A 24,606-nucleotide genomic window follows, 5' to 3' on the forward strand; every position below is an offset into this window, starting at 1 on the left:
GGCGGGGGTACCACTACTGGGCAATGTGTATACTAACAAACAGCCACCTCAGCTTTACCTGCTTCTTTTTATCCAAGTGCTGTGCCTTTGACAGAGCTCTGTGATTCACCTTCCTGCCTATGAATGCAACCCTCCCCGGTGCCAAACAGCACCTTTTTACTATTCAACTTGTTTGTTTTTGACAGTATGTTTATTAAAGTTGGGGACAGTGAAACAAGGAAGGGCTTAGGATAGAAGCAGCAAGGAGAGAGCACCTCGGTGGGGTGGCTTTGGCTCTAGAAACGTTCTGGGGAAAAGTGAGCCAAGGTGGGGCTGCTGTCAACTCACTAGAAAGTCAGGGAAAAGGGGGCTTTGGAGACAGGTTCCAGGGACTAGCCCAGATGAGTTGTGGCTGTCCATTGCTGCCCTGGGTGCAAGTCTCATGGGGACTTGCATGAGTTCAGGAGAAAGAAAATTCACTGGAAATGGAGATTCAAGTGGCTGTGCCCCTAGGAGGACTCACTCAACTTCATTTTTTATTAAGCTTGAATGTGTGTGTTCTTTCTTTCCTGTTCTTTATAAGCAAAAAATCTGTTGTGGGCAGTAGGTACATGAAATGTGGGTAGTTAATGTTACAAATATATAATCTAATATATCAATTACTAGAGGCCCGGTGCACAAAAATTTGTGAACTCGGGGGGGAAGGGGGAGGTCCCTCAGCCTGGCCTGTGCCCTCTCGCAGTCTGGGACCCCTCGGGAGATAACGTCCTGCTGGCTTAGGCCTGCTCCCCGGTGGCAGAGGGTAAGCCCAATCCCTAGGTGCAGCCCCTGGTCGGGCTCAGAGCAGGGCCAATTGGGGAGTTGGGGCGCCACCCCCTGTCATGCACAGAGCAGGGCGGATCAGGAGGTTGCGATGCCACCCCCAGTCACGCTCAGGGTAGGGCCGATTGGGGGGTTGGGGCACCGTCCCCTGTCACACTCAAGGCAGGGTTGATGGGGAGGTTATGGCGCCACCCCCTGTCATGCACAGAGCAGGGCCAATCAGGGGGTTGGGGCACTGCCCCCTGTCACTCACAGAGCAGGGCCCATCAGGGGGGTTGGGGCTCTGTACCCTGTCACTCACAGAGCAGGGCCCATCAGGGGGGTTGGGGAGCTCCCCCCTATCAGGCACAGAGCAGGGCTGATCAGAAGGTTTGGGCACCTTCCCCTGTCACGAACAGAGCAGGATGGATAAGGAGGTTGTGGCCCCACCCCCTGTCACACACAGAGCCGCAGGGTGATCAGGGGGTTTGGGCACTGCCCCCTGTCATGCTGATCCCGGTGCCGGAAGGCCTCTCAGCTCCGCTGATCCCGGTGCTGGGAGGCATATTACCCTTTTACTATATAGGGTAGAGGGCTGGTGCATGGGTGGGTGCCGGCTGGTTTGCCCTGAAGGGTGTCCTGGATCAGGGTGGGGGTCCCCACTGGGGTGCCTGGCCAGTCTGGGTGAGGGGCTGAGGGCTGTTTTCAGGCTGGGGGTGACTGAAGCTGTCAACCGCTCCTTTTTTTCTTTTTTCTTTTTTTATTCTGGGCCAGCTTTAGCTTTGAGGCTTGGCTCCAGCACTTAGGCCTCCGCTGCTGAAAGTAGGTTTCTGGCCTTTGTTTACAATGTTTCGATTCTGCTGGCTGAAGCCTGGGACTAAAGCCGGTTTCTGGGGTTTTGTTTAGCTCCTATATTTGTTACATAGTTGCTTAGAGTTGCAGCTCAGAGGCCTGCAGCGGCAGGCGGGGAACGTTGGAGTCTCTGTCACCGAAGCAAGCAAGCCTCATGTTACTTTCAAGCTGCCTGGTTGCCGGGCGCCATCTTGGCTGGCAGTTAACTTGCATATCGCCCTGATTAGCCAATGGGAAGGGTAGCGGTCATATGCCAATTACCATGTTTCTCTTTTATTAGATAGGAAGGACATCTCAAAAAAGCTTAAAAACAATATAAGTACAAAAAACTCCCCAAATATTTTCAGGATATGATTTTAAAATGTGAAACAATGTTTTCAGTTATTCCTTCTGGTGCCATAATACTATAATGCTACAATACAATATTTTAAAGTTAAGTCCAAAAATTTTACAGATACCTCCTCAAGCATCTAAAATAATATTAGTGCCTATTTATTGAGTACTTAACTTGTTCAATATGCTTTGTTAAGATATATACATCAATGCACACATTTTCCCCGCAGTTTATCCTCCCAATTTAAGAGAGATATTAACTTTCTTGTTTTGAAGATAAGGAAACTGAGGCTCAAAGAGAGTAAATAAGTCATCTAACATTATAAGCCTGGAGTGACAGGTTCCTAATCTCCATACCTAGTGAGAACAAATCTGTAGCTCTAAGGTCCCTTGAGTCCTAACTTACTATATGATTGATTCAGAAAGATATGGCTCATTCAGAATCTAAGTGAAACATGAAGCGTCATTTTTCAGTTTCCCATTAAATCCTAATGTCTCTAATTATAGATGACAACCCTGCTGCCTAGAATTAAAACCCACATCACAACAAATTTAGTAAGTGCTTCCTACACAGTTTTTATTTATAATCTCATGATTTAATTTCTAAATAATAGCTTGGCTGTTATGCATAAAATACAGTCTTGGAAAAATAATGATTATCATTTTTTAATAAACTAGATACAAAATTAATGTGCTTATTATTGAAAACAGATCAATGAATATTTACTAATAGACTGACATGACACTTCTCACGGAATCCTAGAAACTTCTGGCCTAATAAATACTCATTAATGAATGAGTCAAAGAAAATGGCATCAGTGTAATCACAGAACCAGCTCAAAATGGTCCTATCTGTTTAACAAGAGACTGAGTTACTTTTCAGAGACAACAGACCAACCGAAACCAAAGCTTGTGCAGAGGAGAGAACTTTGACCTCCAGCTGCTGCACCAGGAACCTCTCCCCGAAAAGAAAGGCCAGGCACAAACCAGAACCTGAACACCAGAACCCTTTCCGAAGTGAAGGGTTCATTGTGCAGGGAGATCCAGTGCTGACGCCCCTTTAACAAAAAACTTGCCCCACCAGCACTTCCGCATATGTATTCCTCCAACCCCTTAAAAGCCCTTAACGCAGTCCAATGAGCAAGATGGAGTTGAGGTACTATTAAGTCTCCCATGTTCTCAGTTGGCACTTTCTCAATCAATAAATCGTTCCTTACTCCACGCTTTGTTGTTCTGAGTTTTGGCCTTTTCTTATTTTTATTTATTTCAGAGAGGAAGGGAAAGGGAGAGAGAGATAAAAACATCAATGGTGAGAGAAAATCATTTATTGGCTGCCTCCTGCACACCCCCTACTGGGGATCGAGCCCACAACCCAGGTATGTGTCCTTGACAGAAATTGAACCCAGGACCCTTCCCAAGTTGATATTACTCCCAAGTTGATATAGCCAGTCTAGACCTCTTTTTTGAACTTTAGAAGAGTAGTGGATGGCACCCAAAATATGCCTTTTTTTAGCTAATTATTTTGAGAAATTGCATACACAGGAGAAGCTCTGAAAACAGCAGAGGTTGCCCTTTTGTAAGAGAAATTTACATATATAAAGGAAATCTCCAGTTTAAGGGTCTCCTCTGTACCAGGAAGAGAAGAATAACTAGATCAGAGGAAGGGGGCCTTATCAATGGAGAAGGCACTGACCTAAATCTGCAAGACAAACCTCAGTGTATTACACTCTCCCTGCTAACCTCCCATTACACCTTTTTTTAAGTCTTCTAAAATTTTTATTACTATCCATTACTATTATTATTATTATTCAATACATTAATTGATAACATGCATTCCACAGGGGAGAGCCAAAGCTAGACCCTGAAACAAACTGTTGAAATTTTTCTTTTATGTTTACATTAATTCATTAATCTGGGCCTTTGGCTAGAGTTATAAGATTGATTATTTTCCTTTTTTGTAAATAATTCTTTATTGTTGAAGGTATTACATATGTCCTCCTTTTCCCCCCACTGATCCCCTCTAGCCTCCCCACCAACCCCACCACCACCCCCGCACCACTCCCCCGCTGCCCCCAACCCCCATAACATCTTCTTTTGTCTTTAGCTGGGCTGCACTGAGTTTTGGTTTTTGAAGCATCAGGCACACAAACTTGGGTTAGGTAACATTAGGTGTGCTAAATTAGGTGTGGAAATGGCATTTAAGGTGGTGGCTTTAGCTATTTCAGGGAATTACTTAGTTTTGCTAGGCATCTTCCATGAATACAGGAAATATATATGTTATTAAACTTGTTTTTCTCGTGTTAATCTGCCTTTTATTATGGGGTATAGATAGTGGAAGATGTTCAGCCAAGATCCTAAAGGAGTCAATAAATATTATTATTTCCTCTCCTGCATCCCATTTTTCCCATTTCAGCCCGTATCCTCATTATAATCAAAACAGCAACCAGAGAAATCCTGCTGAAAGATTAGTTACATCACCCTGGTGGCTGTGCATCGGGCATTGAGTCCTGCCTGAGAAGTCACGGTTCAATTCCCAGTCAGGGCACATGCCTGGGTTGCGGGCTTGATCCCTTGTAGGGAGCCTATAGGAGGCAGCCAATCAATGTTTCTCTCTCCCTTCTTCTCTCTCTAAAAGTAATCAAAACATATGCTTTTTTAAAAAAATGAAAGATTAGTCAGATTATGTAATTCCTCTGCTCTAATCCCCTCATGACCTCCCATCTGTGAAAGTGTGATTTAAAATAAATAGATATTTTGGTCTTTGTGCCTCACAGCTCCCAAAACCCTTGTAATTTCCTAAACAACAGAGCAATGGGGACATATTTTGTTATAATATTTGGTCTTTGGTCCTCAGTTCCTAAATAGCTTCAGTATGGAAAAGGCAAATGGGGTTTTTTTGTCATTCATAACAAACTCTTTTTAACAACATCTGAGTCTGTTAGTGAGGTGACTTTTAGAAAGGCCTTAAGGATGGGGACAATTATCAGAGGAACCAGCCACTATTAGAGGGTTGGACCTTTCAATCCCGCTCCCACTCCCACCTCCAGAAAGGAGACAGAAGATGAATTAATCACCAAAAGAGAATGATTTCCTAAATCTTGCCTACATAATGAAGCGTCCATAAAATCCCTAATGTACGGGGTTTAGAGAGCTTAGAGAGCTTACAGGTTGATGAACAAGAACATATCCATGCCCTAACCAGTTTGACTCAGAGACTAGAGCATTGGCCTGTGGACAGAAGGGTCCCAGGTTCAATTTCGGTCAAGGGCACATGCCCAGATTGTGGGTTCAATCTCCAGTAGGGGGCATGCAGGAGGCAGCCAATTGAATCTCTCTCATCTTTCATGTTTCTATCTCTCCCTCTCCCTTCCTCTCTGAAATCAATATAAATATATTTTGGAAAAATTAAAAAAAAATAATGTGTCCATGTGCAGAGAGGGTTGTACATCTTAAACTCTACAGGGACAGAAGCTCCTGTGCCAGAGAACCTTCTGGACCTCACCCTATGTGTCTTTTCATCTGGCTATTCATATGTATCCTTTAATATTCTTTGTAATAAGCAAATAACCTAGTAAGAAAACTTGTTTCCTGATTTATGTGAGCTGTTCTAGCACGTTAATCAAACCTGTGGAAGGGGTTTTGGAAACTTCCAATTTATAGCTGGAGGTCAGAAGCATAGATGACAACCTGGACTTGCAATTGGCATCTGAAGACGAAGAAGAAAGGCAGTCCTGTGGGACTGAGCCCCTAACCTGTGGTATCTGATGCTACCTCCAGGTAGCAGTGTCAGAAATGAGTTAAACTGTAGAACACCCAGTCAGAGTCCACTGAGAATTTGGAGAATTGCTTGGTGGTACTGAAAAAACACATTGTATTGTTACTGTTATAATTGGCTTGTTAGTATTGACTAGAAGCTCGTTGCACAAATATTCGGGCAATAGGCCTTCTTTCCCCTGGCTGCCAGCACCGGTTTTCCTCCGGCACCTGGGACCCAGGCCTTTGGTCCACTGTGGTCGCAGTGAGGCGTGGCTTCTCTGCTGCAAATTAACGGCCATCTTTGGTGGGTTAATTTGCATAGTCGCTCTGATTGCCTGGTGGGTGTAGTGGAATGACACCAATTTGCATGTTTCTCTTTTATTAGTTTAGATAGGAAAGGAGCAAAAGAAGGGCCAGATATTATAAGCATGGCCATCAGGGCAGCTTTACTAGGAAGCTGCAACTTTGCACTCCCCAGGAAACCACTGCTCCATGCCCTGCAGATCCCTGGGGAGAGGGGTCCAACAAAGGAAAGATGAACACACAAGCAGTAAAGTTGGGGTGAGGTAGGGAAAATACTTGCCTGTCAGTCTAGCCTGGAACAAAGATAACTGACTAGAAGGGGTGGAGCCACTGCAGGCACATGGAATTTGAGGAAGTTAAACTCCTCAGACAAAAAAAAAATGTGCTCTCTCTTGGCCCTCTCTTGTTCCTCTGGCTTTGCTCCTGTTTCCTTGCACTTGCCCATGTTCCCTCAATAGCCATGTGGCCCTAGAAACCCCACATGGAATGGGCTATAGCTGGGAACACAAGCTCAGGTAGCCTGATGCTAGACTGGACTGTGCAAATATGGAACAGAAACTCTGGGCAACAGTTCTAATCCTCGCTCTGCTGAAGACACAACTGGACTTCTTCCATGGTGGGACGGAGGGAGAGGGGACCTTGGAAACTCAGGGATTTAATTCCATGCAAATAAATACCACCCATTGTCCTGTGCAAGTCTCAGAAAATTCCTTTTCTCCTGACATCACAAGAAGCCCATTTCCACCGGCAACTGGTGGGGACACAGAGAGCTCCCGACTGAAAACAGAATCATCTCATTCAAAGTCAAAGCTGAAGTCCTTTCAGTAATCTAGGGTCCACACCTAGTAATCTGGTACCATCTTCTTACCTCTGACCTCATCTCCACTGCTCTCCCCTCTCACTCTGCTCCAGCCACACTGACCTCCTTGATGGTCCTGGAATACCAGGTCCACTCCTTTCCACTTCCTGTACTCTGTCGGGAACACTCTGTCCCAATATAGCCACATGGTTCCCTTTCAAGCCAGCAGTCTTCACCTCATTCTCATCTCAGCCAAATCTTCCTTGATCACGTATCTAAGGTTACAGCCTACACACAATTCCCTCTGCTCTCTCCTGCTATTTCTTCTTTAGCAGTTACTACTATTATCTAACTTAATTATTATATAGTTTGCTTGTTTGCCATTGGTTTCCTGAATGGAGTGTAAACTTCACAAAGGCAGGTCTTTTGTCCACGGGTAGACTGCGGTCTCCCAGTGCCTAACTCTGCCTTAATCCCAGGATTGCAGTCAGTACTGGAGCCTAGCTCCCTCACACGCTCATACCAGGCACTAGCACCGTGTTCCTAGCACTGTGAGTGAAGAGAAATGAACATGGGCCTCCGTGGTTCCTTTGTTCAGGCAACATGCACTCACTGAGCACCTGGCATTGTCCGTCTGTTCACAGAGCCCATTCGGTGCCTCTGTGGGAGAACTACCCACCACAGAATGCCAGGGAGTCCAGGGCGGGAAGTCATTCCTGTCAGTAAACAGCTGGAACAGGTTAGACTCTGTGTGCCCAGGGTGCTTACCACGCACTGCCACCTATTTGTGCCTTTCGCAACCACCAATAAACCAGGTCCTGTGTGTAGCCTGATTCACCTTAACAAGCGCACCCACTAATACAGCTGAGCTGGGAAGACTGACCTGTGGCGTTCTCTCTCTCTCTCTCTCTCTCTCTCTCTCTCTCTCTCTCTCTCTCTCCTTTAGTGAGAGGGGCTAGGCCATCTGGCACCATGTAGCCCTTGTCTTAGAGAACTTTAAGTATTCCCACAGAGGCTAACCTATGGCTGGCCACCTGCCAATTTTAAAGATTTAAAAAAATATGTATTTTCCCCAGCAACATCAGCTTTGCATTATCCAAATAAACAAAACTGGAGGAGAGGAGGCAAAGAAGTGTGAAGGATAAAAACTATAAAAAGGATCAAAGAATAACAGATGGTGCTATGTATATGGTGCTCTTTTAAACACGTTAACCAGGTGGACTCATTACATGTTCGCCAGGAACCAGAAAGCGGGCCCTATTGATCATCATCACGGCGGTGTTCCCATGGCGTGGTCGAGGCACAGAGAAGTAACCGGCCCAACTCAAGGGCCCTGTAAGAGGGTCGTCCGGGCTGAAGCCAGGCAGCCTGGCTCCACAGCCCGCGCCCTTGGTGTACAGTAATAGATTTAAGAAACCAAAACACAGCCCGAAGGCGTGCAGCGCGGGCGGCGCGGCGGGCGGGACCGGCGGAGGGAAGGCGGCGCCGCGGGGGCGCTGCAGCCGCGCCGTCACCTGGGGATGAGCTGGCATTGCTCAATCGCGAACTCGAGGTTTTCCAGGCTCCTCCAGCACTTCTCGCTCTCGGACGGGTCCTCCCAGTTCTCCATCGGGGCCTGGGAGTCTGCCGCTCGGTGGTGCGCCTCCTGCGAGAGTCCCGCCGGTGGGTCTGGGCGTCCAGAACCTGCGTCCGTTGCCATGGCGACTCCTAGGGAACCGAGGGGCTCGGGAATTGTTGGGCTGGGGACGCGGCGGTGCGTGCAGGGTGCGGCTGGGCGGCCGTTGGAGTCGCCTCCGTGCCACTTCCACTGCCCGCCACACTCAGGGCTTTCCAACGAGGCGCTGTCTTCCTTGGACGCCCAGGAGCCAGGCCGGCGCTGAGACAGCGCCAGGAGCTGGCCTCTGCAATCTCACCTCCCCCAGCTCTCCTGCCTTCTCTTCCCCCCAAGGCCTGAGCGCTGCCTGCTGCGAGGCCCGCGCCCTTAGGAGTGAGGCGGTTGGATTCCTGCTGTCTTTCTCCACCTGTAGTTCCGTGGCCCTTGCTTTCCGGGCTCTGCCCTAGGCTGAAGGTCACCCTCAGGGAGGGTGGAATGCAGTGCACCCATCTAGTAAGGATGCGCAAGCCAGAACGAGCCCTGGGCTCTCAGAGCAAGGCCAGCACAAGAAGGAAGCAGGAGGTCTGCTGAATTGCCTACACTTGCCACTTGACCACAGACATAAGTGTCTGTGGACAAAAAATTTATTTGCAAAGATTAAATAGGCCTACATTCCTAAAAATGAAGGTTGGAACTAAGGTGTTAGGTTTTAAGCAGTACCCTGCGGTGTGTAATTCATTTTTTTTTTTTTTTTTTTACTGTTTCTACAATAAGAGAAATTTTTAAAACGGAAAACTATTGTCCAGCCTTTGTTTTATTTTTTATTTATTTTTATTGATTTCAGAGAGGAAGGGAGAGGGAGAGATAGAAACATCAATGATGAGAGAGAATCGTTGATTGGCTGACTCCTGCACGCTCCACTGGGGACTGAGCCACAACCCAGGCATGTGTCCCCACCGGAATCCAACTGTGACCACCTGGTTCATAGATGGAGCCCAATCACTGAACCACACCAGGGGAGCTAGTATCTTTGTTTTAAGTTATGTGTCACTCACTGACAGTTAATAGGAGACATCGATCCTAATATCATCAATATATCATTGCCTGGTTTTAGAACTAAGTATACTACATTTCCATTTCAGTATATTGTCTATAGGAGAACAAAGTATTTTATTCTCTTCCTTATAATAACTATGTGAAAAAGAAGTTATTTTGATATGAGAAGCCCAAAGTAGGTAAAGGAAATCATTGTAGCAATCATCACCACTCACATTTACATACAGAGAGAAAGAGCCACAAATAGCAAACAAAAACCATAACCAATGCCTAAATACTCTTTTCTGAAGGATTATTTTCCTTTAAAGAGATGAACAGAGGAGAAGTTACTTCTACTCCAGAGGTTTTTTATTTTTGAAATCTAACTTCTAAGTTTACTTCAGAACATTTTATTATTTAATCAGAAAGTATATTTAAGCCCTAGCTGGTTTGGCTCAGTGGACAGAGTGTTGTCCTGTGACCTGAAGTGTCCCAGGTTCAGTTCTGGTTTGATGCCCGGGCTGTGGACTGGATCCCCAGTAGAGGGCATGTAGGAGGCAGCCAATCAATAATTCTCTCTCATCATTGATGTTTCTCTCTCTCTCACCCTCTCCCTTCCTCTCGGAAATAAATTTTAAAAAATATTTTTAAAAAACATATTTTTAAAAAGGAAATGTATATACCTATAATACATTATTTTCTTTTTTAAAAGTATATTTTTATTGACTTCAGAGAGAAAGGAAGAGAGAGAGAGAGAGAGAGAGAGAGAGAGAGAGAGAGAGAGAGAGAGATCATGATGAAAGAGAATCATTGACTGGCTGCCTCCTGCATGCCTCCTAATGGGGATCTAGCCCCAACCCCAGGCATGTGCCCTGACCAGGAATCGAACAGAGATTTCTTGGTTCATAGGTCTATGCTCAACCACTCAGCACACCAGCCAGGCATTGTCTTTCCTTAAGTGCTTTTTTTATACCACAATGCAGATAAAATTTTAAACTTAAAGAGTAAAATTCCAAGTTAAAATTAAAAATCTGATCTGTTTAGAATTATGCCAAGATAGTGAAAAGACTGTGATAAGCTGTTGGCTATTTTACTCATGCAATGCTAAATGAATATTTTGAAACTGAGCAGGGAGATCTCACAGTAGATTTCATGAGTCATTGGTCAGCGCTGTGCGGTGTTTGTTGACTGGTATGGACTGCATAGCTACACCATCCCACAAAAACAGGTACTGAACAAAACCTCTTTGTTTGAAACCTTGCTATAGTATATCAAGAAGGTCAGATGTCAGTGTCTAGGAGACCACGTAATAAGGATGATTGTTTTGTTTGTTGTTTTGCAAAAGTTTATTTACAGAAGTAGAAACAGTGAGCCAGTGTGCTTTGTGGGCTCAGAAAAAAAGTTACAGAGGCAAAAGAAGGACCTTTGGAGCTTAGGAGAAAGAAAGAAAAGCAAGGAAAACAAGGAAAACATGCGATAGGGAAGGAGAGGAGGGGGAAAGTGCAGGGAGAGAGGGAGGGAGAGAGAGAGAGAGAGAGAGAGAGAGAGAGAGAGAGAGAGAGAGAGAAGGGCAGGGGGTGGGGAAGGAGAGGGTAGTCAGGGCATACCTGTTTATTAACTCCATAATTCTTCTCTTCTTGTCAGTTACCTACATTTATTGCTCAGGTATATTCCTTATAAAATTGTTCATTTCAGATCATATTGTCAACTATAAAAAGTGGGGTTGGCATTGCCAAAGCATTTGTCAGAGTAAATCCAAGCTTCTTGTATGACATGTTGAATAAATTGGTGGTTTTTAGTGGTAGCCTCATGAGCTTTGGAGTTAATATTTTAAAAAAACCACAACTGTCTTTGAAACTTACTTGCTCTAGAACAGCAATTTTCAACCTTTTTCATCTCATGGCACATATAAACTAATTACTAAAATTCTGCAGCACACTAAAAAAATATACTTTTTGTCAATCTGACAAAAAATGGGTATAATTTTGATTCATTCACACTGGATGGCTATTGTTGGCTGTTGCCATTTTTTTATTTGCCAATCTAAGGATAAACAGGTCAGAGCCCTGACTAAATAGTCAGGTATTGCATGTTTTAAAAATTGTGGTGGCACACCGGCTGAAAACCGCTGCTTTAGAACTTTGGGCTAACATCTCTGAGCTTCTCTTTTCTCACCAGTAAAAACTGGACAATGAACCTTTCAGGGTGGATGGGAGGAGTACTCTATACTGTGAGAGAAGCACGCAGCATACTGGGAGACAATACTAACCAGGCCTTCAAGGACCACGTTCCTCCCTTCTAAACCTCAACTAAGGAATACATTGTTGGAAATTTTCTATTTTTAAAATTTTGAATATTTCAGAAGCTAAAATATTTTTTACTGGGTAAATTAACAGGACTTAGAGCACAATTTTAAAATTTCAAATGCTTCTCTGAAACACACACTCATGTATATATAATGTGTGTTTATATGAAAATATCACCTACCAATTATTAAAAATGATAACATCTTAGATTAAATAGCATGAAGATTTAAGAGTCAAGTGCTGACTCTAAACCTAGTAATTTATATAGTCCAGTTGGATATTATCAGTTCTATAGTCTAATAAAAGCCAAGAGGTTTCAGTTTAGGTTTGTAATTTAAATTCTTTTTAGAGTCGTCATATGTAAAGTGCTTATTTTTCTTTTATCACCAGCTGTAATCTATGATTATGTGGTGCAGGCTCTGTTATGTAAACTTGTTTTATGTCATACTTTATCCATAACCAACATTCTGAAATAAAGGGTTGGAAAAGGAGATAGCAAGGCCCTTAGCCAGGGCAATATTACATTACTAAATCCTTTATGGAAAAACTCCTGAGATTAGATCATTTTAATGTCTTACATTTTGCTGCAATGAGATTACATATCCATTCTTGTAAAAAAAAGAAAAGTCCATCTACAAGTGTTTGTCACTTGGCTAAAGCTGAAAAGAAAATCAAGATAAGCTCAACAGGGAATTTGGCCAGGAGCACCCTTCATATGCTAGTAGAATTTAGGTCTTACTGCCAAATGTCTTTGCATGCTGTAAAAGGGGGTTTCATCTCTTTGGAATTAAATTTTAGATCTTTAAAAGGGAGATAGTAAAAATGGGAAGAAAGTGGTACAGCTTAGCTATATGCAGAAGTGAGTCCACCCAAGGGGAGACTTGTGAACCTGCTGCTGAGGGAAATTTGGAACCTTTCCAGGTCTGTTCAAGTGACTGGAGTGGATCTTCATGCACGGAATATGACCTGGGAAATCTGTTACACATACATTTCAGTGCATGGTGAGGTGGCTCAGGAAAAGTACAGCCCTGACAATAATAGAAGGGCAATTACCATATTTCATGCAATCTAAGATTTCATTCAATAATGTTAAAAAGTGAATCTTACAATCAGTGAAATAAGGTAGATAATAAGAATTAATCAGCCCTGGCCAGTGTGGTTGGTTGGATATTGTCCTATGCCCTGAAAGGTCACTGGTTCGATTCCCATCAGGGCACATACCCTGGGTTTGGGGCTTGATCCCCAATTGGGGTGTGTATGGGAGGCAACCAATTGATGTTTCTCTCTCTCATATTCTCAGGTGAGGGTGAAAAATAAAACATTAAAAAAAAGAACTTATCAGACAAAAACCTTTTCAGGGGGTTTCCATTTCATCAGACCATAGAGATGTCTCAAGCTTTTCCATACCTTGCACAAAGTGCTCACATAGGACCATCTGGTTCTCTTTGTTCTTTTTCCAGTGTCACAAGGCAGTTTGTCAATAACTAATTCAAGTTCTCAGGTACACAGATTCCCAAGTAAGTCTTGATCTAGACAGCAAACGTGTGATTTTGGTTAGCGTGAGAATTATCCTGTAGCCTGATGTAAACGAATTGATAAAGACAACACTTAGACCTGCCTGCAGAGGATGAGACCCAGAGGCGAAGTATTCCCCAGAAAGAATCACCAACGCAGGCTTTGCCTGGTCAGTCAGCTCAGCTCTCTCTTTAATATTCTGGAGCTGTGATATTAGGCAGCTTTCATTGTCCTTCAGCTTCACATCCTATCCTGGAAATGTGGCACAAAAATAGTCTACGTTAGCAATTTTGAGAACTAATGGGGAATGCTGCACATGGGAGACTATGGTAGTGTGAAAACCAGGCTTAATAGTATTATGTTTATTTACTTGGGGTTCCCTCAGTGTACACTGAGCATTATTGTGCGTATGTTTCCGAGGTTATACTAGGACCAAGCATATAGCCAAGGTGCTGACCAGGAGCACACAGTCCAGGGATGGCCCACCCACCACTGCTCAAATCAGGAAGTCCAAACACAGAAGAGACTACTTACTCCAATCTCTGCTGTTAATGGTTCTAGATCAACCATGGGCAAACTACGGCCCGCGGGCCGGATCTGGCCCGTTTGAAATGAATAAAACTAAAAAAAAAAAAAGACCGTACCCTTTTATGTAATGATGTTTACTTTGAATTTATATTAGTTCACACAAACACTCCATCCATGCTTTTGTTCCGGCCCTCTGGTCCAGTTTAAGAACCCATTGTGGCCCTCGAGTCAAAAAGTTTGCCCACCCCTCTTCTAGATCAACAAGCCACACTGTGCCAGTTAATATACTGAATATTAGCCATGTGTTTTTATTGGTGAATGTAGTGGCCTGTTAACTAGATATTAGAAGTTGACTCGAATGGATACATTTAAAACTGTTCAATACATGTAAATCAACCTGGCCAGTGTGGATCAGTGCTTGAGCATCAACCCATGAACCAAGAGGTCCCTGGTTCCATTCCCAGTGAGGGCACATGCCCAGGTTGCAGGTTCGATCCCCAGCAGGGGGCATGCAGGAGGCAGCCGATAGATGATGTTTCTCTCTCATCAACATTTTTCTCTCTTTATCCCTCTCCCTTCCTCTCTCTCTAAAAACCAACTTAAAAATATATTTTTTAAAAGAAATGTAGGTCAGCTAAAATAGCTCAGAAATCCTCCCACCATTGCAGAGACAGTAAAAATTCCCATAAAGGGTGTAACTTAAATCCTGAGGGACAGAGCTTGGGACTTGACCCCCTACCACTCCTCTGTTCAGCTTTTGCTTTATAGTTGCCTGATGCCTTCTGAAAAGAACTAGGATCTGGCTTCTGAAATGTTATTACATCTGCTTTAAAAGAACCTCTCACCCCTGGTGGCAGTTAGAACACCTGAAAAGACAAAGAGGTGGGATCTTGTCTACCTCACTGAATAGGTTGCATAAACTGGGGCCTACTTGCTAATGAGTGCTTCTTAAAATAAATGTCTGAGACTTGTTTCATTATAAGCTGAGAGCAAGGTTGTGGGGAAATAGCTCATCTTTATCTTCAAACTTCTTTAAAGGATACAACATCGACCCAAAGAAACCTAAGAATTGTGTTTGGCCAATTAGGTCAGTTTCCTGAGAATCCAGAAGAAATAATAAAAGCTTCCATAATAACTGACTTCGATGTACAAAATCTGTATCTGTCTTATTTGTGTATCCCCAGCCCCACTCATGTTACCCACATAGTAGGTCTTCAATAAGTAATTATCAAGTGAGTCAATGACTAACCCTAAATAAGTTCGTAAAATAGCTTTTCCTAAAGAGCTGTGGGCCTCAGTAGTTAGAACTAGAGAACTAGGAAAGAAAATTCTGTGTGTTTACTAGAAGGGAGACTGAGAGATTAATCCAAGCTGTCAATACTTGATGCTTTGGGAAACCATGCCTTCCAGGGAAGAGGCAGATATTTCAGACCTTAATACTCTGCTGTCACATTCTTTATGAAGAAGGAATCTTCCATCAGTGAAGTGAGAAGAAGGAGTCCAAGTAAGAATTTCACGTCAGGTTATTCTGGATCTAGTTTCAAGCCACCAATGGATGAAGAGATTTGCCTAGTTAGGAAGTTATATGTGACTGGGATGGTTAATATTATGTGTCAGCTAGCCTGGACCATGGTGCCCAGACATGTAGGCAAACGTTTGTCTGGATGTTTCGATGGGAGTGCTTTTGGATCAGATTAACTTTTATTTATTTTTAAAAGGCCTTACTTATTACTGAACTAACCTACTACTGAAGAAAAGTATTAACAAAGATAAAAATCATTCTTCCAATAATTTCCAAATAAAACACATCCAATTGTCCAGATAGTAATGATCTTTTTCAGTGATATAAGATGCAGGCAACCCAGACACTGCATTCATATGTGAGCCAGCTCACGTGTGATTCCTGACCCAGCTTGCTTCTTCTCCAATGTCTCCTCTTGCGGTTCTACCTGATTTTATTACCAGTTTTCATCCAAATCCATTGGGGAAAGGGCTGACTCTGCTTTTGTTTCATTTTTTTTAAAAATATATTTTTATTGATTCCAGAGAGAAAGGGAGAGATAGAGAGAGAGAAACATCAAAGATGAGAGAGAATCATTGATCAGCTGCCTCCTGCACATCTCCCATCAGGACTGAGCCCACAACCCAGGCATCTGCCCTGACTGAGAATCAAATCATGACCTCCTGGTTCATAGGTCAAAGTTCAATCACTGAGCCACACAGGCTGGCCTTGTTTCTTCTTTTTTTATTATTATTGATTGATTGATTTTGGAGAAAAATGATTACTTGTTGTTCCATCTATTTATGCATTCATTGGTTGATTCCTTTAAAAAACATTTTTTTAAATCCTCACCCAACAATATTTTTTCCATTGATTTTTAGAGAGAGTGGAGGGAGGGAAGGAGTAGGAGGAAGAAGGGAGAGAGAGAGATACATTGATGTGAGAGACATATCGATTGGTTGTCTCCTGAACAAGACCCAACTGGGGCTGGGGATCAAACCTGCAACCCAAATACATGCCTTTGATCAGGAATCAAATCTATGATCCTTCAGTGCATGAGCCAACACTCTAGCCACTGCGCAACACTGGCCAGGGCCATTGGTTCATTCTTGTAAGTGCCCTAACTGAGGATCAAACCCACAGCCCTGGCATACAGGGAAGAAGGTCTAACCAACTGACCTATTCAGCCAAATTCTCCAGGAACCTCTTGATCCTGAAAGTCTTGTGAGGAGACATGGTTAAGAAGAGTCAACCTCATGCACCATGATGGTGGAAAAAGAAAGCAAGATTAACTTCTGAATTGGTGAATTTTGAGTAAAGCAGATAACCCTCTATAATGTGAGTAGGCCTCTTCCAATCAGTTGAATGCTATACAGTCATAGCACCGCTTAAAGACAGAAACATACTCTGAAAAAAGGCATCATTAGTCAATTTCACTGTTATGGGAATGTCATTACACAAACCTAGATGGTGTAGCCTAGTACACAGATTGGCTATATGGTATAGTCTATTGCTCCTGGTATAAGATAGTAAGAAGCTAGGAAAAATTCCAGGACAGGAAAATAAGGGAAACTGAAATAAGAAAATTAAACAAGGTCAGTTTGGCAGACTGCAGCCAGCTTGTATATAGGAAGCCCCTACCTTCCCCCAGCCAAGGACACTTGAGAGCAAATGGTTACTGTCTCTCCAAAGGCAGCAGGAGAGAGCGAGAAAGGGGGTAAGGAAGAGGAATCTTAATGCAACTAGAGGATACATAGCATAAACCACCCTAAAACTAATTAAAAGACAGCAGAGAGGAGGGAGGAGGGGGGAGGAAGAGTACAGTCTGTCTCCTCCTACTGTTTAAACAGAGAAGCCAGCAGTCTCGAGATTTAATTGCCATGTGCTTCTCATAAATTCTGAAAAAGCCATAACAAAGTAAGAGGGAGAGAGACCTTCAGAGTTAACCTGTACCAGGATATCTAGCAAAGGAATTTTAAATGTATAGACAGAAAAGTATTTAAATGCTGGCTACACCCCCACTCCACTTGCTCCCCAGATTAGCCAAGAGACCCCATCCGCATGTTATGCCAGATGATAAATTTGCTTGCCTTGCTTCTTTAATAAATGTGCATGCTTCAGTTTTTTTTTTTAAATAAATAAATTGGCTTTATCGCAACACAATCATCTGGAGCCACCATTTGAATTCATTTATATGAGAAGACAAGAATTGAGGTGGGAACGGCCCTTTCCCTGTGACTCAGGGGCTGCCTGGTGCCTGTGAGAGGCGCCTGTAACATTCCTGGGCTGCAAACCTGTGCAGCATGTTTCTCTAGTGCATACTGTAGGCATTTGTAACACAATGGTAAGTATTTGTGTATCTAAACACATCTAAACATAGAAAAGTATAGTATAAATACTGTTACAAGATTTTTTAAAAAATGGTACACTTGTATGGGGAGGACATTTACCAAAAATGGAACTGGCAGGACTGGAAACTGTATTGGGTGAGCCAGTGAGTGAGTTGGAAGTGAATATGAAGGCCAAGGACATTATCATACACTACTATAGATTATATACACACTGCACACTTAGGTTTCACTAAACTTATTTAAAAATTATTTTTTTCAATAATAAATTAACCTTAGCTTACTATAATTTAACTTATAAACTTCTTAATTTTTTAAAAACTTTTGAGTCTTGTAATATCACTTAGCTTAAAACACAAAGACCCTCTAAAGATGTACATAAATATTACCTTTCTTTATATTTTTATTCTATGAGCTTTCTTCCCATTAAAAATTGTTTGTAATGTTTTTGTTGTTGTTGTTACAAACAAGGACACAAATACACACATTAGCCTAAGCCTACACAGGGTGAAGGTGGTCAACATCACTGTGATCTTTCACATCCATATTTTTTCCCACTGGAAAGTATTCAAGGGTAGTAACCCTCATGAAGCGATCATGTTCTATGATAACAATGCCTTCTTCTGGATTACCTCCTCACAGACCTGCCTGAGGCCTTGAGGAGGTGTCACTCTTCAGAAATGTGTTCACATGATTTGCTTGAGTCCTTCCTTCCTTCCTTCCTTCCTTCCTTCCTTCCTTCCTTCCTTCCTTCCTTCCTTCCTTTTCTCCTTCTCCTTCTCCTTCTCCTTCTCCTTCTCCTTCTCCTTCTCCTTCTCCTTCTCCTTTCCCTTCCCCTTCCCCTTCCCCCTCCCCTTCCTCCTCCCTTTCCCCTTCCCTTTCCCCTTCCCCTTCCCCCTCTCCTCCTCCTCCTTCTTCTTCTCCTCCTCCTCCTCCTCCTCCTCCTCCTCCTCCTCCTCCTCCTCCTCTTCCTCCTCCTCCTTCTTCTCACAGATGTGCTTGTAAGCAGATACTATACCAGTGATGGCGAACCTTTTGAGCTCGGCGTGTCAGCATTTTGAAAAACCCTAACTTAACTCTGGTGCTGTGTCAAATATAGAAATTTTTGATATTTGCAACCATAGTAAAACAAAGACTTATATTTTTGATATTTATTTTATATATTTAAATGCCACTTAGCAAAGAAAAATCAACCAAAAAAATGAGTTCACATGTCACCTCTGACATGCGTGTCATAGGTTCACCATCACTGTACTATACCATGAATACTTCTCTCTGTTAATGAAAAGCTTTCTGTATTGGGGGTCCATGTTTTCAAAATTTTTAAAGACCTTGTTAAGATCACCAAAGTTGCTGCTAAACCCTTCACTATGAATTTTCTTGGGAGTTCTTTTTTCTTCTCCTTCAGTTTCCTTTTCTCTTGACTTTTCTTCAACTATGTTTGCTACTAGACAGGGACTGGGCCCAGTCTGGGTCTGCCTTGGGCTGGCTGGTCGTGTGTGGGTTCTTGACTTCAGGCAGGGAAGATTTCCCAACTTGAATCCAGGTGATTTTGAGAGTCTGTTTATTAAAGCTGGAGACAATGAAACAAGGAAAGGGCTTAGGATAGAAGAAGCAACAGGAGAGAGCCTAGGTGGGGCTGCATTGGCTCACTGAGAAGTAAGTCACAGTGACAGAGGTGAGCCAAGGTGGGGCTTTTGTTAGCTCACTGGAAAGTCAGATAAAAAGGGGGCCTTGAAGATAGGTTCAGGGGGTAGGCCTGGGATGAGCTGCCGCTGCCTGCCACTCCCCTGATTGCAAGTCTTATGAGGACCCTTAGAGTTTAGGAGAAAGAGAGCAGAGATACAAGGTATAGGTGTGCTCTAGGCACTGTAGGTCCTTGTGTTGAGGCTTTTTAACTTTCTTTAGCTGTCAGGAATCCTAGGGAAGGTCTCAGGGGAGGGTCTTTACAGAATATTTATTAGCTATTCAAGTGTGTCCTTTGATATGTTGATTTATCAAAATGTGCTTATAGAGGGGTCAGTGTTTTTTACTGGTTAATTTTATTTTCAAAGAACATCATCAAAGAGGGATGGGAACTAAAGCCAATCTGTCCCAGGATGGTCTGAAATGTGTAAGCCATTTGCCCCTAAGTTTATTTGGTTAGGGAAGATAAAACCTTGTGATTTATTAGCTGACTAAATTGCTCAAATTCTTTGGCATTGTTTAATTATTTTGTCTCAGTTTCTCTTATTCCACTTGTCAAGGAATTTCCCTAGCTTCTTACTATCTGCCTCATGCATTCCTGTTCCAATTCCAACAACTCCTCATTAGTTAATTCTCCAGGAACCACTTCTAGGAGCTCCTCGGTGTCATTCTCAACCACACCCAGGTTACAGCTGTCATTTCAACCACTGACATTGATTTTTGCAACCTTTGTGCTACGCTGTTAGAACAACTACATCATTAGAGAATCAAACTTTTCGGCTCTATTATTATTTTACTAGATGCTTGGTGCACGAAACTCATGCATTGGGGGGAGGGGGGATGTCCCTCAGCCCAGCCTGTACCCTCTCCAATCTGGGACCCCACAGGGATCGGGCCTAAACTGGCAGTTGGATATCCCTCTCACAATCTGGGACTGCTGGCTCCCAACCGCTCACCTGTCTGCCTGCCTGCCTGATTGCCTCTAACCGCTCCTGCCTGCCAGCCTGAATGCCCACTAACCACTCCCCTGACAGATTGATTGATGCCTAACTACTCCCCTGACAGCCTGGTCACCCCCAACTACCCTCCCCTGCTGGCCTCGTCACCCCTAACTGTCCTCCCCTGCTGGCCTGATTGCCCACAGCTGCTTTCCCCTGCCAGCTATCTTGTGGTGGCCATCTTGTGCCCACATGGAGGTGGCCATCTTGTGCAAGGGCATGATGGTCAATTTGCATATTACCACTTTACTATATAGGATGGGACCACCTTCCTATTTGTGCATCAGTATGAGGTGCATAAATGTAATTCATTGGTTATGCTATAGAGTGGGTGCTGGTGGAGAATTAAAGGCTGTTCTCACCCAAGCAAGAGGAAACTCTGCAGCAAATGGCCTTCAGACTTGAACTGCAATTTTGGCTCTCTCTCTAGCCTGATGACCTTCATATTATAACTGCAGCACCAGTGGTCCCTTGGGTCTCAGCCTGCCCACCCACACTGCAGATTTGGGACTTTCCAGCCTTTATATCATCTGAACCAATTCCTTATAATAAACCTCTCTCTTATTTATCTTAAACAATCCTATTGGTTCTATTTCTCTGGCAAATCCTGACTAACACAGTGCCCAATGGACAATTAATAAATTAATCAGAGGATACAATTATACTCTTGCAGCTTTGGTTATCTTATTATCAACTACAGGCCCAGTGTATGAAAATTGTTCACTGGGTTTCCTCAGCCCAGCCTGTGCCCTCTCGCAGTCCAGGACTCCTCAGGGGATGTCTGCCTGCTTGTAGTCCCGGGCTCTTGCAGTCTGGGACCCCTCGCTTCTTACAGCCCACCTGTAGCAGAGGCAGGAGAGGCTCCTGCCACTGCCGCTGCGCTTGCCAGCTATGAGCCTGGCTTCTGGCTCTGTGCCATTCCTCCTGTGGGAGTGGACTGACCACCAGGGGGCAGCTCCTGCATTAAGCGTCTGCTCCATGGTGGTCAGTGCACATCATAGTGACCAGTTGTTCTGCCATTTGGTTTATTTGCATATTATATAGGATAATAATACATGTGATGGTTAATTTTATATGTCAACTTCACTGGGCTAAGGGATGCCCAGATAGCTAGTAAAACATTATTTTGGGTGTATCTGTGAGAATATTTCTGAATGAAATTAGCATTGAATAGGTAGCCTGAATAAGGAAAATCTCACCAATGAGGGTGAGATTGTTGAGAGCCTGTATAAAACAAAAAACTGAAGCAAGGGTAAGTTTCTTGGGCCTCTAGGTCAGAAATGGCAAATTGTGGGACTTTTCAGCCTCCATTATCACATGAGCCAATCTCTAATAATAAATCTTTCTACGAAAAAAAACAAAAAAAAAAAAAGGGGGGGGGTGGCGAAAAAAAAATAAATCTTTCTATATATCTTATTGGTTCTGTTTCTCTGGAGAACCCTAATACAATAAATATATTATAGGATCTGAGAAAATAACTATTAACAAATTTAATATTATTGAATGAATTCTTACTGTGTGCCAGAAACTTTTATAAGCATTTAACACATTACTCATTTAACTGGTTAACTGCAATTTAAAAATAAGAAAATGGAGATTAAAAATGGTAGTAGAGTAAGTGGAAGTTAAACTGACACTCTCTCAGGACCAAACTGGAAATACAACTAAAATACAGAAAAACCACCCTGAAAAATCAACTAAAGACTAGTTGGAGAGGACTGATAACCATGGACAATATAGAAAGTTGAGACCATATAGAGCAGTGATGGCGAACCTTTTGAGCTCGGCGTGTCAGCATTTTGAAAAACCCTAACTTAACTCTGGTGCCATGTCACATATAGAAATTTTTTGATATTTGCAACCATAGTAAAACAAAGATTTATATTTTTTATATTTATTTTATATATTTAAATGCCATTTAACAAAGAAATATCAACCAAAAAAATGAGTTCGCGGGTCACCTCTGACACGTATGTCATAGGTTTGCCATCACTGGTATAGAGGCTAGTAGGAAGTGCAGAGATGCAAAAGGGCGAGCCAGGTTCCCACAGACAGGAGCTGAAGTCCTGGAGGAAATGCAGAATAAACATTTTCCTCAAATGCACATGGGTCATTCTCAAAGAGAGACCATATGTTAGGACACAAAACAAGTATCTACAAGTTTAAGGAGACTGAAATCAAATCAAGAATTTTCTCAGATCACAATGGAATGAAATTAGAAATAAAGTACAGTAAAAACACCCCAAACACTTAAACACATGGAGTCTAAATACCATCTTATTAAACAATGAATGGGTTACCAATGAGATCAAGAAAGAAATCAAAACTTCCTGGAAACAAATATAAATGAACACACAACAACCCAAAATCTCTGGGACACAGTAAAAACAGTCCTGAGAGGGAAGTTCATAACACTACAGGCTTACCTCAAAAAACAAGAAAAATTAATAATAAAATACCAACCCCTCCAACTTAAAGAATTAGAAAGAGAACAACAAGAAAAGCCCAGAGTAAGTAGAAGGAAGGAAATAATAAAGATTAGAGCAGAAATAAATGACATAGAGACTAAAACAGCAATACAAAATACCATTGAAATTAAGAGCTGGTTCTTTAAAAGATAAACAAGAATGATAAACTGTTAGCCAGACTCATCAAGAAACAAAGAGCAAGGACCCAAATAAATAAAATCAGAAATATAAGTGGAGAAGTAACAATTGGCACCACAGAAATAAAAAGAGTGTATGAAAATACTAAGAACATCTATATGCCAACAAGCTGGACAATTTGGATGAAATGGACAAATTCCTAGACAAGTGAGAAAATGCAGATACCAAGAAATTGACTTACATGTCCAAGTTCACACAGATGGCAAGGGATAAAACTGGGTTCAGAACATGCTATTGTGCCAGAGCCTACACACTTAATCATTATACTGCATTGCCTCAGCAAACTGTCATGAGAAACAAATTGCTTCAGTTCTTTCCACAATGTTAGTGTTGGCAATGACCTAAGAAGTATTTGAAAGTTATCAGGTACTTATTAGCAACTTAATTATGAATCTGTATTGGTGGGGCTGCTATACCAAATTAAGTACATTACCATGCTGTCTAACCAGAGCCCAATTATCAGGGATAGTCACCTTTGTGCAACACTTGTGAGAACAAGAAATTAAGCAAAAAGATATGTACCCATAGAGGGTACATAGTTCATGGCTAAACTCTATTTGTTTTAATCTTAGGAAAGTATTTTAACCTCTTACCTGGACCCTAGATATCCTAACCATTATTTTATAGTAAAGCCTCAATATAATGGACTAATTCAGGTGAGGGGGTGTCCATGAAAGCCAAAAGTCTGTTATATAATAAACTAGGTTTTCCAAATAAGTATGTCAAAAAATTGACAAATTAGTTTACCTCTTTTTACTTTTGCAGACACATTTGTATAATTAAAATTAAGTATGTATGAAAAATTTAATTTCACAGAGAAGGTTTCTATATGTATTACTGTAACTTTATATTTATACTGAATAAGTCTAGTAAATGTGTGCATTCACCAGTCCCTGAGAGTAAACAAATGCACACAGCTGGGCACGGCTTAGTGCATGTGGGTTATGTAGTGTGATTACCTGCTAATCATTCGCCAAACATTGTTTATGAGCAATGATGCGTTTAAATAAACGGGCTATAGTTGTAGATATGTAATATTTATGTCAGCAAAATTACTGCAGTGTTTTTTCCAACATATGGCCTTGTTGCTAAAACTGATTAAAAATAGCAGTGAATTAATGACAAAATATAACCTGTTAATTTAATTATAAGCAAATCTTGGTTAAAAGCATTTTAAAATTAACAGGGTGCTAATTTTCACATATGACTTATAGACTGGAAATTTTGTCCATTAAAGACGGAAGTCTGTTAAATTGAGGTTTGTGAAATCAAGGGTTTACTGTAATTCTAACAGAGTTTGAAATCTGCTTTCTTTCTCTACAGCCAATACAAGTGGGGAGATGGGCTTCTGAGAATGAACAGCACGTTGATAGCAATGGAAAGTTGGCATAAGGGCACAGAAAGACAAATGTCCAAAACAAAAAGTCAGGCCATTGGGAGGAACAAAGATGATCTGAGAACATCACTGTAAAATAGCCGAGTTTCATAATAATTGTAGGGAGTGGTTTCATATTGTAGGATTAAGCCTCGGACTGACCTGTTGGCAAAGCCACAAACAAGTCCCAGCTTAGAAGGCACATCCCTCTTAGCATAATTAGGCTTGACC

At 42.4% G+C, this 24,606-nt stretch overlaps 1 protein-coding gene across 1 annotated transcript in view; it reads right to left on the reverse strand.

Annotated features, from left to right (window-relative positions):
* The window catches only part of LOC308530513 (uncharacterized protein C10orf67, mitochondrial), a 152,272-nt gene extending 143,786 nt beyond the window's left edge, over positions 1-8,486 (reverse strand). Inside the window, exon 1 of the mRNA XM_081107221.1 lies at positions 8,338-8,486. Coding sequence (XP_080963347.1) covers positions 8,338-8,432 — 95 coding nt within the window. The 5' untranslated portion in view covers positions 8,433-8,486. The remainder of the gene's footprint in view (positions 1-8,337) is intronic.
* Between the last annotated feature and the right edge of the window lie 16,120 nt (positions 8,487-24,606).

This window comes from Myotis nattereri, assembly GCF_964212035.1.
Source record: "Myotis nattereri genome assembly, chromosome: 1".
NCBI classification, from domain to species: Eukaryota; Metazoa; Chordata; class Mammalia; order Chiroptera; family Vespertilionidae; genus Myotis; species Myotis nattereri.